This window comes from Aaosphaeria arxii (assembly GCF_010015735.1).
Source record: "Aaosphaeria arxii CBS 175.79 unplaced genomic scaffold BU24scaffold_2, whole genome shotgun sequence".
In the NCBI taxonomy this organism is placed as follows: domain Eukaryota; kingdom Fungi; phylum Ascomycota; class Dothideomycetes; order Pleosporales; genus Aaosphaeria; species Aaosphaeria arxii.
In genome coordinates this window covers 2,986,711-3,000,316 of record NW_022983475.1, presented here as the reverse complement: position 1 = coordinate 3,000,316, position 13,606 = coordinate 2,986,711, and the positions used below count along the sequence as shown (strand labels likewise).

The 13,606-nt window shown below is 53.3% G+C and overlaps 3 protein-coding genes across 3 annotated transcripts; 2 read left to right on the top strand and 1 right to left on the bottom strand.

The window, feature by feature from the left end:
* Nucleotides 1-269: 269 nt before the first annotated feature.
* Nucleotides 270-2,753, top strand: BU24DRAFT_419183 (uncharacterized protein). Its single transcript, XM_033527155.1, has 2 exons — nt 270-1,020; nt 1,082-2,753. The coding sequence occupies exons 1-2, from the start codon at nt 611-613 to the stop codon at nt 2,433-2,435; spliced, it is 1,764 nt and encodes a 587-aa protein (XP_033387919.1). The 5' UTR covers nt 270-610; the 3' UTR covers nt 2,436-2,753.
* A 707-nt stretch (nt 2,754-3,460) lies between these two features.
* Nucleotides 3,461-4,933, top strand: BU24DRAFT_419180 (short-chain dehydrogenase). Its single transcript, XM_033527154.1, has 3 exons — nt 3,461-3,618; nt 3,960-4,270; nt 4,384-4,933. Exons 1-3 carry the CDS (start codon nt 3,567-3,569, stop codon nt 4,801-4,803), a joined length of 783 nt encoding a protein of 260 aa, XP_033387918.1. The 5' UTR covers nt 3,461-3,566; the 3' UTR covers nt 4,804-4,933.
* On the bottom strand, nt 4,923-13,446 carry BU24DRAFT_419179 (uncharacterized protein). The gene is made up of 12 exons (XM_033527153.1): nt 12,594-13,446; nt 11,847-12,544; nt 11,487-11,797; nt 11,017-11,436; nt 10,806-10,961; nt 10,658-10,754; nt 10,126-10,611; nt 9,829-10,074; nt 8,009-9,773; nt 7,469-7,955; nt 6,478-7,417; nt 4,923-6,429 (listed from the first exon to the last, which is right to left on the bottom strand). Exons 1-12 carry the CDS (start codon nt 13,195-13,197, stop codon nt 5,128-5,130), a joined length of 7,512 nt encoding a protein of 2,503 aa, XP_033387917.1. The 5' UTR covers nt 13,198-13,446; the 3' UTR covers nt 4,923-5,127.
* Nucleotides 13,447-13,606: the final 160 nt, after the last annotated feature.

The following is a 13,606-nucleotide window of genomic DNA, read 5'->3' as shown; positions in this document are numbered from 1 at the left end:
GCATCTGGTGAGTGGCCTGAAGATAGTCACCATGTACTGTGTGATTAGTGGTATGCAGGCAGTTGATACATACAGCAACTAGTGGGATGGAGTGGAGGGAGTGGAGTGAATGGAGGACATAGTTTGAAGGCAGTGCGCTGTTAAGGTCAGTAATGAGGTGAAAGCAAGATTAGCACTAGATCCCTTTGTGGCTAGCGGGATCTTGGCAAATACTCCAGACAACACCAGGACAGCACCATCCGATCCAACCACACCGAAAAGGGAGTGGGATTGACAACGCCACAGCATGCACTCGACCTCAAGGACCTTAAGCCTTCCACGTGAATCATATGAGCGTGAAACATCTTTCCAATCACGAATACCCTTATGCGCCAGCACTAACCGCTTTCAATGTGTTACCACCTTCCCATGAGGCAGGGATGCTCTCGCATTTTGAATACGAACGGACCAAGAGAGGCTGAAGAAGCATGTAAAATGGAGGGCATGCCTTATCACCCGCCCATTGCTCGTTGTGGACCTGCGACCTTGTCACTGTCAATTCCTCGCTCGTCGGCTGCTTTGTTTGCGCAATTCATCCTACAACAGCAGAGTAACAGCAGTTGAAGCAACAATGGTGGTGATCAAGTCCGCCGTTGCGCTCGCCAGCGCCCTACTAACAATTGCTTCCTCGGCCAATGCTTTCGGCCTTCCTGAACCTGAGATCAAGGAGGAGATTCTCAGCCTCGCGCCTGGCTACGCTTCTGAGGACCCGAATACTCTCTTGCCTGAGTTCGGTGCCGATATCTTCGTAGGAGAGTACCCGGAGATCGTCAACAGGAACCCCCAGCATGTCAAGTATCTTTTCAAGAGACAGGAAGGCGCCAAATGTACATTCTACCGTAGCGGAGAGGCCAGAACCTGTATCACCCAGGACAACAAATGCTGTATCGATCCGAATAACGCTCAGGATGGCTGGTGCTGTGCTCCCACTGCCGGTTGCGGACCTGGAACTGGTTCATTGGGTAAATGCACAACGAGAATGTGAGTATCTCTTCTACTGTTACTTCTTCCGATTGTCTGAATCTAACCATTGGGTATGTAGTTCGTGGTATTATACGACAATTGTTTCTACTTCATTCACCGTCTCAACATCTACTTATACGACCACCCTGGGTGATGATACCACCACAGTGACCCGATCCTTCACCGAGGTCGCGATCACTACTGTCTCAAACATTGATACTCAGACTGAATGGGCTACTGCCACCGTCACCTCTGGTGCCGCCAAAGTTAAGCGTACTGCTGAGGTTGTAACCCCATCTGCCACCTCCTATGTGTCCTCAGCCGCGCCTGCCATCACCACGTCGATGCCTACTGCTACTCCTGCAGTCGAGAAGCAGCAGAATGAGCTTCGTGCTGCTGTCACCAACAAGCCCCAGGTCTTCGTTGTCCACGGCAAGCTCTACAAGCGCCAGACTCTCCGTACTGATACGTCAACATCCACTGTGTACTCCACCTACTACTCGACCTCCTACGTCTACATCACCTCGGTAGCTAGCGGTGGTGTTGCAACCAGGACAGTCTATGACACGACTACCACGACAAGGACATCGGCCCTCAGCGCCCGGACCACCGTCACTTCGACCCTCACCGTCACGGTTGAACCCGGTCAGACCGTTCCCGTGAACCCCATCGGCCCTGCTGCAAGCGCACCTGGAGGACCTGGAGTGGTCAATAATGGAGGAGGTGGTGGAGGAAGCAAAGGCCTCTCGACTGGTGCCAAAGCCGGTATCGGTGGTGGTGTAGCAGGAGGATCGCTCGTCATCATCGCCATTGTCGGTTTCTGCTTTATGAAGCGCCGCAAGAACAAGCAGACTGGCCCAACGCCACCACCAAACATGATGACTCCAGCTGCAGGCGCTGCCGCTCTTGCCCCCAATGCTCCCCACCAAGGCCACTACGCTCCCCAAGAGAACAAACTGCCCCTTGCTGGCGCCGCAGCCGTCCCTCACGGTACCTACTCTCCTCATTCTCCTCACTCTCCTCCACCCCCATCCGATCCCCGCTACTCACACATCTCTCAATCGCCAACTGCCTACGGAACTCCTCCACCTGGCCAAAACATGTACCCATACCCCACGCAACCCGGCACATACAGCGAGATGTCATCCACTCCAGCGCCTTACAATTCGCAACCTGGCTCCCCACCAGCAGGATACCAATACCCTAAGCCCACCACGAGCCCACCGCCTCCATCCGCCAGCCCGCCACAGCAGATGTACGGTGGATACCAACAACAATCGCCTCCTCAGCACTACGCCCACCAGGGTGGTGCTCCCCAGGAGATCTACAGCCAGTACCAGTCTCCACCTCAGGAGATGCCAGCTGCACCGTACAGCCCACAACAGCCGCAAATCGTGCAGCCGGCGCCGCAGAACCCCCACCCACAGTCATAGGCGACGGTGTGCTTAGACGAGTTGAGACGAGAGGAATGGATATCATTTTATAATGTAAAATGAATTGGGCTTTCATATGGGATGGAAATTTCTTGTTTTTATTTGAGCGACGGGACGCACCTTCGGAAGACTATGTCACTAGCATTTTCTTGTTTTGTTGGTTACATACAACACCACAATCCTTCCTCCACTCCCTCCCAAGGTGGCCTTGTATGAAAGCGAGCGTTGAAAGAGGACGATGAAGAATGAGATATACCACACTATACCTACTACTCTACAGACATGTCGGAAAATTTAAGTTAATTTAAAGTTAATGCATCTTTATTCCTTATGATGATTCGGATGAAACGTGTATGCTGTGTGAAAGCTCTGTGATTTTTACATATGTAACAATTACCACCATGTCCTACTCCACCGTCTTGTAGCAAACCCTGCCTTCCACCGCTACTAAACGACCCCTCGAATTCCAAGTCTTTACTGGTTTTCGACAAGTAAGAATGATTCGATTGAACAATTTACCGGAAAGAGAAGGAGACTTTCTGTAGTTACATGTTAATATGTGTTTTCGCATGTAAGTAGGTTCGCCTTTCTGCATTATTAAAGAACTATTCTGTTTCTCCTATATCATTTCTTGTACAGAATTGCTTGTACGAAATTTCTTATTTATAATTTCTCATGTGTGGTGGTTTCGTATATGTGGTTCTTCTATGCGGTTGCTTACTCGGAGCTCTGGTTTCCCCCCCAGCGGATCGACCCCCAAGAAACTTGCTAATCGGACAACAGCGCGCGTGATGCAACGAAGAATAATTGACATTCGGTCCGATATGGGTCTATATGGGTCCCTCAGGCATCCAATGTTGCAATGATCAAATTGTAAATGTCCAACGGTTGTTTTGTTGTCACTGTATACATGCATGCTTCTCCGAAGTACGGAAAACATGCTGACTAACGACCATACCCACCCCGTAGCTAGCCGAAAGAATAACAACGTATAATGTTCTAAATATCAACTACAATAACTACCATTCCCAGTCCTCGAAATAGAAGCAAAACAGGAACGACAAGAAAAACGTCCAATTGGAAACTCGTAGCACACGCTCATTCATTGAAAATCGAAAAGAATCAATAGTCATGGCGACCGAGCAGCAGGGAAAAGTCGTCATCTTGACTGGTGCATCTAGAGGTTTGTTCTGATTCTCCCTACTCTCTGTCAAGTGTTCCTTCTTGCTGGAAGGAAGTTATTTCCGTTTCTTCTTTTTTACTTTGGTGTTGAATGGGCGAATTCGACTAAATCTACTCGATTCCAATGAATTGGACATATACGAGTGGGCATGCTTCATTCGATGTTGAGATATGGCGTCATTCTACTTATCTGAACATTGTCATTCCTACATTATATTTCTTATATGGATGAAGATAGATCCAATCGGGATTTACTGTGTACTTTTTTCTTTTTTTCCTTTCTTTCCTCTCGATCAACCCATCAGCCCATCCATCCATCTCCCTCTCTAACCCCACTCCCAGGAATCGGCCTCGCAACCGCGCACGCCATCCTCTCCTCCCCCAACCACAAGCTCGTCGCCGTCTCTCGCACGCGCTCGGCCCTCGAGAGCCTGCAATCGCAGTACCCGTCGCGCGTCGAGATCCTCGCGGGCGACATCTCGGACCTGACGCTGGGCGCCCGCGCCGTCGACCTCGCAGTCTCGCGCTTCGGCCGCCTCGACGCCGTCATCGTCAACCACGGCACGCTCGAGCCCGTCAGGAAGGTCGCTGACATCTCTGCTGAGGAGTGGCGGGCCTCTTTCGACGTTAATGTCTTCGGCGGTTTGGCTGTGGTGAGTTCTCCCCTAACACCTTTCCCCTCCCTCAAGGCTTTCTTGCCGTCATATGTATAACTGTTATATCTCACGTGACACCAACCATTCACTCACACATCCACCCACCCCAGATCCAACCCGCCATCCCACACCTCCGCACCACAAACGGCACGCTCATCTTGATCTCCTCCGGCGCCGCGACCTCCGCCTACCAAGCCTGGGGCCCGTACGGCGCCTCCAAAGCCGTCCTCAACCACCTGGCGGCCACCCTCGCCGTCGAGGAGCCCTCCATCGCGACGGTGTCGATCCAGCCGGGCGTCGTCGACACCGCGATGCAGGACGACATCCGCGGCGTGCACGTTGCGCACATGAGCGAGAAGGACCAGCAGAAGTTCCAGGGGCTCAAGGCGGATGGGAACCTGCTGAGGCCTGAGCAGCCGGGCGGTGTGGTGGCGAGGTTCGCGGTTAGTGATGATGGGGCGGCGAAGAGGGAGCTTAGTGGGAGGTTTTTGAGGTGGATTGCGGAGGAGTTGAAGGCCTACCAGGAGTAGAGTCAAACTCTAGTCTGCTGTTCAGGGTCATTCCCACTGCTGAGCGAATGGATGAACGTGGTCACGAAAATAGAGGAAAGAGACAAGAAGATAGAGAATGAAATTATAGATTCACGATCCTTGATATCTGTTTTGAAAATTATACAAAGAGTGGCCAATTGACCCTTCCCCCTACTGTTCTTTGACAGCCCCCGTTTCCATTACCAATCTATCGTTGTTTTTTCCATAAACACCTCAACTTTTACCAAAACGCCAATATGCAATGCAGTGCAGCCATATCCCCCAAGTCAATCCCACATACCAAACGATCTGGCCCACGGCAGCCTAGAAGAAAGCACACCACCCAATATACATAGCCGCCAGATTCCGCGGGTCCCTCGCCATCGAAATCAACGCATCGACGTACCCCTCGACGCTCAGTGGGACGCTCTCGCCGCTCAGCACGCCCGCGACCTTGCCCCTCACGCTCTCCAGCACCTCCTGCGGCGTGTCGGGCACGCCCGCAATCTTCTTCCTGCGCTTGCCGCCGCCGAGGAAGTCGGCTGTGGGGTCGTGCACGAAGGTCTCGAGGATGGTGATGAGCGTGTCTTCGTGCTGGCGGAGCTGTTTGTATGTGAGTTCGGCTGCAGTGCGGAAGGGGCCTTCGATGCCCTGGGGTCCCATGGCGTCGACCATGTTGTGCGTGAGGCGGAAGGGCACGAGTTCGGGCTTCTCGAAGGTGAGGCCCTTGTCGAAGAGGCAGTTGAAGTCGACGTGGAAGGTGCCGCCGTTGCCTTCTTCCAGGAGGACGTTCTCGCCGTGGCGGTCGCCGAGCCCGAGGACGTGGCCGACGATGGACATGACGGCGCAGGACCGCGTGTAGCGGAGCCGGGCGCCGAACCAGGCCTCCGGCTCTGGGAACGTCTCCACGAACCAGTCGTGTAGGACGGGTTGGAATTTCTTGAGGATCTTGTCGGTGAAGATGGGGAGCTTCGAGGGGTCGGAGCAGGCTTCGTTGAGGAGGAGGCGGAGCTCGCCGTAGTCGATCTGCGCGCCGCGTTGCCGGTACAGGCGGATGATGATGTCGCGCATTGGCTTCAGGCCTTCGACCCATTCGATCGTGCCGCATTCTTCGTTGAGTGGGGTCACGCCGTACGTCTTGATGTACAGTCGCCGCTTGCTCGACTCAATGTCCTGCTGGAGGGCGCGGTTGATCATCGCGTTGAACTCCATAAGACGCTGATCCTTTCGCAAGTCATCTTTGGGTTTGCACAGAAGACCGTAGAGACGTCCGTCCGAGCCTCGCACCGTCACTTTCCTCGGCCGTTGCAGCGACGAGAGCACCAGAACATCATCTGCGAATGAAGAGATGGTGATGGCGTCCTGCGGGAAGGGGTTATGGCCTCGAATAACACGACTGTCGTTGCCGGAGGGGAGGTTGGCAATCATTGTCGCCTCAATTGGCACGACGAGAGCGCAAGGCGCAAGCTTGTGATTGAAACCCAGCTCGCGAGATAGACTGACGTGCGAGACGCGCTGTTCGATGGGGGCATCGCAAGCAGCCAGGAGCGCGTCGGTGAGTTTCTGACTCTGGAGTATCAGTCCGCGCAGCTCGAGCGGCGTAGTCCCTTTCCGCTTAGACGTTTCCTGTAGGTTGTCAGTACGGTGTCACTATTAATCAGACCGAATACTTACTCCTCTAAGCTTCTGTATGGCTGCCATCCCACGTGCTCTACGATCGTCTTGCGTCGCGCGAGTCACAGCCATAAGACTCCACAGCGCTTGCTGGGGATATTGAGAAGCAACACTAACGATCAAAGTCTGGAGCACCTCCCAGACAGCCTTGTTGGGATGGCTGATTCTCGTGATGATCTGGGGAAACGCAGTGTACCAAGCGAAAATAGGCATACGCGTCGTAGAATACCGTTTGATGTATTTGTTGATGTGATCGACGTACCCTACTTTGTGGTCGTGGAGCTCCTTGTGCCCAGAGGTCCTTGGCTGGTTGTGCAGTACCTCCATGCCCATGTCCAGCCATAGAGTCAGGATCTTTGGGATGGTCTGGTAGTAGTACTTCGTGCCGTACACGGTGGACCGGATGAAATTCTCAATAATGAGCTTCGTATGTTCTCCCGCTTGGAACGACTTGCTTTGCTTGGAAGCGGGTAGCAACTTCTCGGATTCCAGAAGCTTGTTATAATGACGACCCAGGTAGTAGTGCCCTTTGTCCCACCTGGGATGAGAGAGAATGGCTGCCGCGTATGCCTCCTTCAGCGCACCCGCTTTGGTCTGACCCGCGCTATCGAGCCACTTCGCGAGGAGAAGTTGGGCATGCGCTTTTGTCCTGTTTGCAGCTTGAGGCTGCTCTACAGCTGTCGTGACTGAGACTTCCATGGAAACAGCCTCCCTAGATTGAAACGCATTACTTGCAATGGCACCTTGAAGATTTTGTATAGCCTTCCGATGGTGCCCATCTTTCCACATCAGCTTCGAATATTCGATCTTTGAAGCATCGTCACCGAGGCGTGCAGCATGCATTACCGCATTGAAAGCCGTTGACGTAAACTCTGCTTTTCGTGCCAGTCTGGCTGTTGTCAACCAGGCGGACGAGATGTCTAGATTCGTAAATTCGATCCTAGAGGGTCTTGCTTAGCGATGATCATTTTGGAGAAACCTGAACACTTACTTTGACAGCTGCATCACAGCACGTCGAATGCCGAGCACATATTGCTTGTCAGACGTATACGCTCCTATGACGTCCAACCGCCGCTCCAAAACCTCCAACAGATCCTTCCGGTCCGTCGCCGTCTTCTCCGACGTGCCACTGACCGCTTCTATTTCATACAACACATGAAGTTTAACCAGATGGTCGTGGCTTGCATGTATAGAAGCCGTGGTAGCCGGCGACAATTCCGCTGCCACGGCCGCTCGTAATGATTCTATAGTCTTGCTGAACTCCTCCTGTTGACCGCTGCGCAGTGCGAGTAACGCCCTTCCGATGCCCACGTTGAACTTGTGGGATGCTCCGCCCTGGTCGGCTGGAGATAGCGACAGCACTCTTTCTAGCTGCGGCCATTTTCCCGTCGACCAAGCTGCTTCTGCGGCGAAGGGAAGGATGTCGGAGCTTACAGATTTCGTAGCATTGATTCCGTCAACGCAGTTTAGAATCGAATCTACGTCCATATTAGCAAAAGAGCCCCATCCCCTCCAATGAATTCTTTCATACCATATTGACCAGATTCCTTCAAACAAGTCAAAAGATTAATCTGCAACTCCGTGTCGTCAGGCTTCTCCGCAAGCGACAGCTCATACCAACTCTGCGCCGCCGTCCAGCGGCCCGCCTTTCGATGCTCCATGACCTGCTGTTCGGGATTAAGCACCTGCAGATGTGCAGAAATCCCCTCAATGCTATCCGGCTCGTCAATCTGTGCATAGATGAACTGCAAATGCTGCAGCAATTCGTCCTTTGCGAACACGCCCGTGTTCTGCGACTTCTCTTCCTCCTGACGGTAATGCTTCTCCCAGTGGAACAAAGCGCGAGCGTAGGATCCGCACTCCACCGAACGTCGGGATATCACCTCTGCGGGTATCATCTGTGTTATGCTTTCGACGGCGCTGATCTGCCGGATCGCGTTCATCTCTTCGTCCTCTGAGATCCCACGGCCCGTCTTACCCGCCATGACTCTGGCCTCCGAGACCTGCCTCCGCTTCTCCTGCAGCCACAGGTTGAAGTAGTCGAGCACGTGAAAGACGTTCTCACTGCATTGCTTGATCCTCGTGACTTCGGACTGGTCGACGCCCTGGATGTCTGTCTTCAGCACCGTCAATAGTTCGCGGCCTACCATCATCGTCTCGTTTTCGCTTCCGGTGATGATCACATTGAGCGCAGCGTACGGAAGCAGGAACGTCGATATCGAGAGATCGTGGCCTCTGATAATCCTCGCCATGACCGGGAACAGCATCTCTGGATTCTGCCCCTTCCCCTTCTGTAGTAGGTCGTACACGAGCGTGCGTAACCAGTGCGCGTGACTTATCTCGGAGTTGAAGATCGGGTACGCTGGCGGCTCGTATGTGATCTGGTTGCGGGCGCGGATTGTGTACCTCGAGCTGAGGAAAGGTTGTAGCGTGCCCTGGACGGCGTCAGATATTTGGTCCCACCGTTCCCAGGCGGGCCCTGTCTGCGATGATCGGGGTCGTGAGAACGCAAAGTCGCTGAAGCCGCAGTGTTTGCAAAGTTCCTGCATCACGTACGCAAGGTAACCTTGCGATTTCGAATTGGTCGTTGAATGGAAGACCTTCACCAGGATGTTCTCGAGAAGGAATGCAGAGAAATTGATGACTTCTTTCGCACGATCGAAGTTCGATAGCACCAAGACGTGTTTCTTCTCGCGGACCGTTTCGACTTTATACGGGTCCAAGCCACCAATGAGCCCGAGGCACCGAGCACAGAGAATCGGAATGTCTGGGTGGCCCTCAGCAAACCGAACGGAGGCATCAAGGAGAGATCGGCTCAGGGCCGGGAGAGCCGGCAACGGTTTCTGGCTGACAGCTGCATCGTGTAGGACCTTTTGATTTGCCTCGAGGAAGGGGACTAGCTCTTTCAGAGCTTGACGAACAACCACGGCGTTCTGGTCGTTGCAACGCCGGCTGAAAGTGTTGAAGAAGCTAATTTTGTCAACTTTAGCCTTGAGGCGCGCCACCTCTCCCTCCCATTTGGACAGCATCGTGATTGAACCCATCGATGGCAGATAATCCACTCGTTCTCGCAGCAGGGGCTCGTGCTTCTTGTGAAGATAGTCAATGGTTCCAGAAGCAAGGAGCCTAGTATCGTCCGAGAACGATTCCCAGTTCTGAGCAATGAGGGCAAAAGTCTGGTCGACAATGACTTCCAGATCCTCTTCCGGCAGCACCTTCAACAGAGCGGACCAAACCGAAAAGCTCTGATCGCAGAGATGGGCGTCTGCCATGGCGGACTGCAGACAAGCTCTGATCTAAAGAAAACACGTCAGCCGGTAGTACCAGATATGAAAACTCCTGTCTACTTACTTGAGGTAAAGCCAAGCTGGCGTCGTCTTTGGCCAGCCCTATCATCTCCCGGATAGCCCCTACGCAGCGCTTTCGTTCCAGCAGCGGGTGGTTCGCCAACGGCGCGTCCAGCACCTCCGAGAAATTGGCCATGATGCCGAGGATGTTGAACTCGAAGAACGAATCTAGCGATCTCTTCGTCGCGACCTTTCTTTGCCCAGGTCTAGTTTCCGCGAGCGCGGCGAGCGAGTAGAAAGCTCGATGATACTATCAAATCAATACACGTACTATGCACGGAGGAGATGGCATCAAACTTACTTGTGGCTTCTTCGAATCGTCGTCATCGGCAGCAAGTTTCAAGATCTCGCAAGCGACGAGGACGACCTCAAGCTGGATGAGACGCGCGAGATCGTATTCCTTCTCGAATTGCGGCGCGACCTCGATCAGCGTCTCCCAGGCATTCTGCTCTGGATTCGCGACAGGTTGACAGAGCAACAGGGCCAGAATGCTCGCGAGAGTCTGGCGTGGCTGTGATATGATGTTCTCGATCTTGACGTCCTTGCCGCGTAAATGCGCGATCGCTTGCAAGACGTCCTTTCGCTTCGTCAGGACGAGCATCGGTAGCGTGTCCGCAGCGAGATCGAGTTTGAGGTCGCTGGCTTTGCGACCGACTACATCGGCTAGCAGGGTCACCTTCTGCGGCCTGCTGAAAAGGTCTTTCATGACTAAGATACCGATGCTTCTCCAGAACGGTCGCATCATGGAGAAGGGATCGGTATCAAGAGCAAGTGCGATTGATGATATCTGACCAAATCAGCCTCAAACACCAAAGGAAGCAGAATTCACTCACTTCATCATAAGCCGTACCATGGACCAACCTATGCGGATGCCCTAGGAACTCAACAAGACGGAGAAGTATGATTTGCAACTCTGCCTCGCCGCAAACCCTTTCGGCAGAACGTTAGCTACACATCCTATACCCAGGCAAGCAAACTCACCGCGCAGCTTGTCCATACGCCATGATCAGCGTAATCTGCTTCCCAAGGTGACTTTCCCTCCCGGAGAGCTCTTGGAAGAATCCCAAGCTCGACCAGCGATTCTTATCCCTGACCGATTTGGTGATGTCGTCGCGCAGAAAGACCATTAAAGCATGTCTAGTAGCAAAGTTAGCACAACAGTGTCTATCGAATACACGAGTTAGTTACATACGCAGCCGCAACCCTCAATTCCCTCAGCGACCTGTTCATAGAACCCAGCAGCCACTGACCCAACGAGCAGAACTCCAAATTTAGGTACTCCGAATCCGAAATGTGGTTGAAGACCCGCCCGATCGTGAACGCCATGACGACTCGTGGCTTGGAAGAGTCGCGGAATTCGGGTATCTCTGTGACGGCTAGAAGGGCGGCGACGATATCCTTCCAATCGGAACTTTGGTCGTCGGCCTCGTTCCAATATATGCTCCGGTCTCGTGGAGATTTGCCAGCGTCGTCGCATACACGACATGTTGTCTTCGCGGGCACCTGAATGTCATGTGCGGGGATGAGAGATTTGGCGCCTGCACAGGGTATTCTACCGAATGCGAGCAAGAGCTCGCACTGCTCTGCTTCCGAGATATTGAGATACGTGCTCCTACGTTAAAATTAGCTTTTCAAAGCTAGATCTAGTTGGGAGTAACCTACGCGATAGATGTGTGTAGGCCAGATAGATCAGCCATAGAATCACCATCCGTCGCCCCTGCAACGAATTGAATAAGTCTGTCATATTCCTTCCGTGCCAGGTCTTCATCGTCATCAGGCGCAGTCTTCTGCCGCTTAGAAGCACGCGGAGACTCCGGGGCATTCATCTGTCTGAACGTGGTCGTCACGGATATCGAATCTTGCTGTAGCTGCTCATCCGAGAAGCTAACCGTAGCAGACGAGCAGAGACTTTGCCGTATGTCGTCCACTTCCGAAGGCCAGTCGCCGGGAGACGTCCATAGGCAGAAAGCGAGCTGTGGTATGTTAGCACCCTATACTACGCAAGTGACACTCGAATCTTACCTGCAAATCTCTGATCAGGGTACTGAATGCCGTCACGTTTTGACAGGCACTCGCAATCGCAGTTTCGACGTCGTCCAGGGTAACCCTTTTCAAATCTCTCCGAGCGTGCTCCTGAGCTGGATCATCGCTCCGCGGTACCACATACCGCCCTCGCACTCTCGTCAGAAGCGACGCCAACAAAACCTGATTATTAGTCGACAGCGGCGACGTATATGAAGCCTTGACCAGATCTACAATATGAGAAGACAGCGCCGCCACGACTTTAGACGAGCAATGATATTCATCTTCCACACTCCCTGAGAGAAGCAGTGCTTCCAAGACATCCAAGATAGCCGTCTCAATCTCGTCAAACGCAGTAGATCTCCTCACCTGCCCGTGCCATTGCTTGTAGTCCTGCCAGAGAGCATGACTGCAATCGATGATCCACGGGAGGAAGTTCTCGCGGAAGAGGGAAAGCACGGAGTTGCTTTGCCCCCTATCACCACATCTCATGAACACTTGCACGAGGTGGAACCCAATCAGGATAGCCTGCGGACGAGATGTGACGACCCGCTGTGACCCCTGCGGCAGGGCGACGAAGTTCTGGCTGTCGGGCCAGATGTCACTGATACTGCTTGATGGCGGGAGGATCACTTTGATAGAAGGACTGGAGGAGCTCCGCACAATTTCGTTGTTGTCCTCGAGAGCGAGGACGATACCTAAGACATTTATAAGCTAGTTCTTTACAGATAGAACGGAAGTACCTACTATCAACGCAAGACCGATAAATTGTCTCGATGGACAACGCATATTCGCGCGTACTCGAAGCCCGAGTAAGCGCGCCCACGAACGTCGCCAACAGCTCCCGCAGCTCGTGCTGAATCGCCCCGAGCGCCTTCTGCCCGAGCAGGCCCAAGACCTTCGGAAGCAGCCAGACGAATAGCGGCGGATGGGGCGTCCCGTCGTCTGACTCCTCCTTCGCGCTGAGCAGCAGATGCGGCCGCAGCTGGACGGTGACTTGGATGGCCGCGATGCTCTTCAGGGCCGGAGGGAGGAGTAGGTCGACGCCGAAGGGGTTGTCGTCGAGCAGGACGTCCAGTCCCGCTTGGGTTACGAGGTAGATTAGTTTGATGAGCAGGGAGTCCGGGTCGTCTGCTCTGGTGATCGGGTCGTTCAGGTAGTCATCTAGGAGTTGCTCGAACTTCCGCTTCGACTCGGGTTCCCGCTGGTCGTTGGCATTGGCGGCGGTGTCGACGATTTGAGCCGCGATGGTCGACGGCGGCGGAACTCCATTGTTTGCGGATGCGTTTGGTGCCGCTGGCGGTGGTGGTGGAACCAGAGATCTAGTCGAAGTCCCGCTTCTGCGGGCCATGGTCGGAGTTTTTATCTATCGCTCATGTCGAGGATGTCTGCATGCAAGGATATATTCTGGGGATGATGTACGGGCGAGGAGAAGATCTATATTGACGGAATCCAGCACTTCCAAGAAAACTGCGGCAAGGATCTATTTCCTGGGATCCAGATGTACGATATTACTCTCAACCGATTCCTATCTCTTCCTTTCCAAAAGTGTTCACAAAACCATCAACCGTCGATCAAGAAAAATGCGGAAAAAAAAGAGAGTCGTGGATTGATTAGGCACACATACAAGCTCGAAACGCGTCACAACAGCCATGCGCGGTGTCATGTGGAAACGCCAAGCCGCCAAACCCAAAGCATCCCCATCATTGGGAAACCGCCTGTTCCCCATTATCATCACCCATCATCCCACTCGACCACTC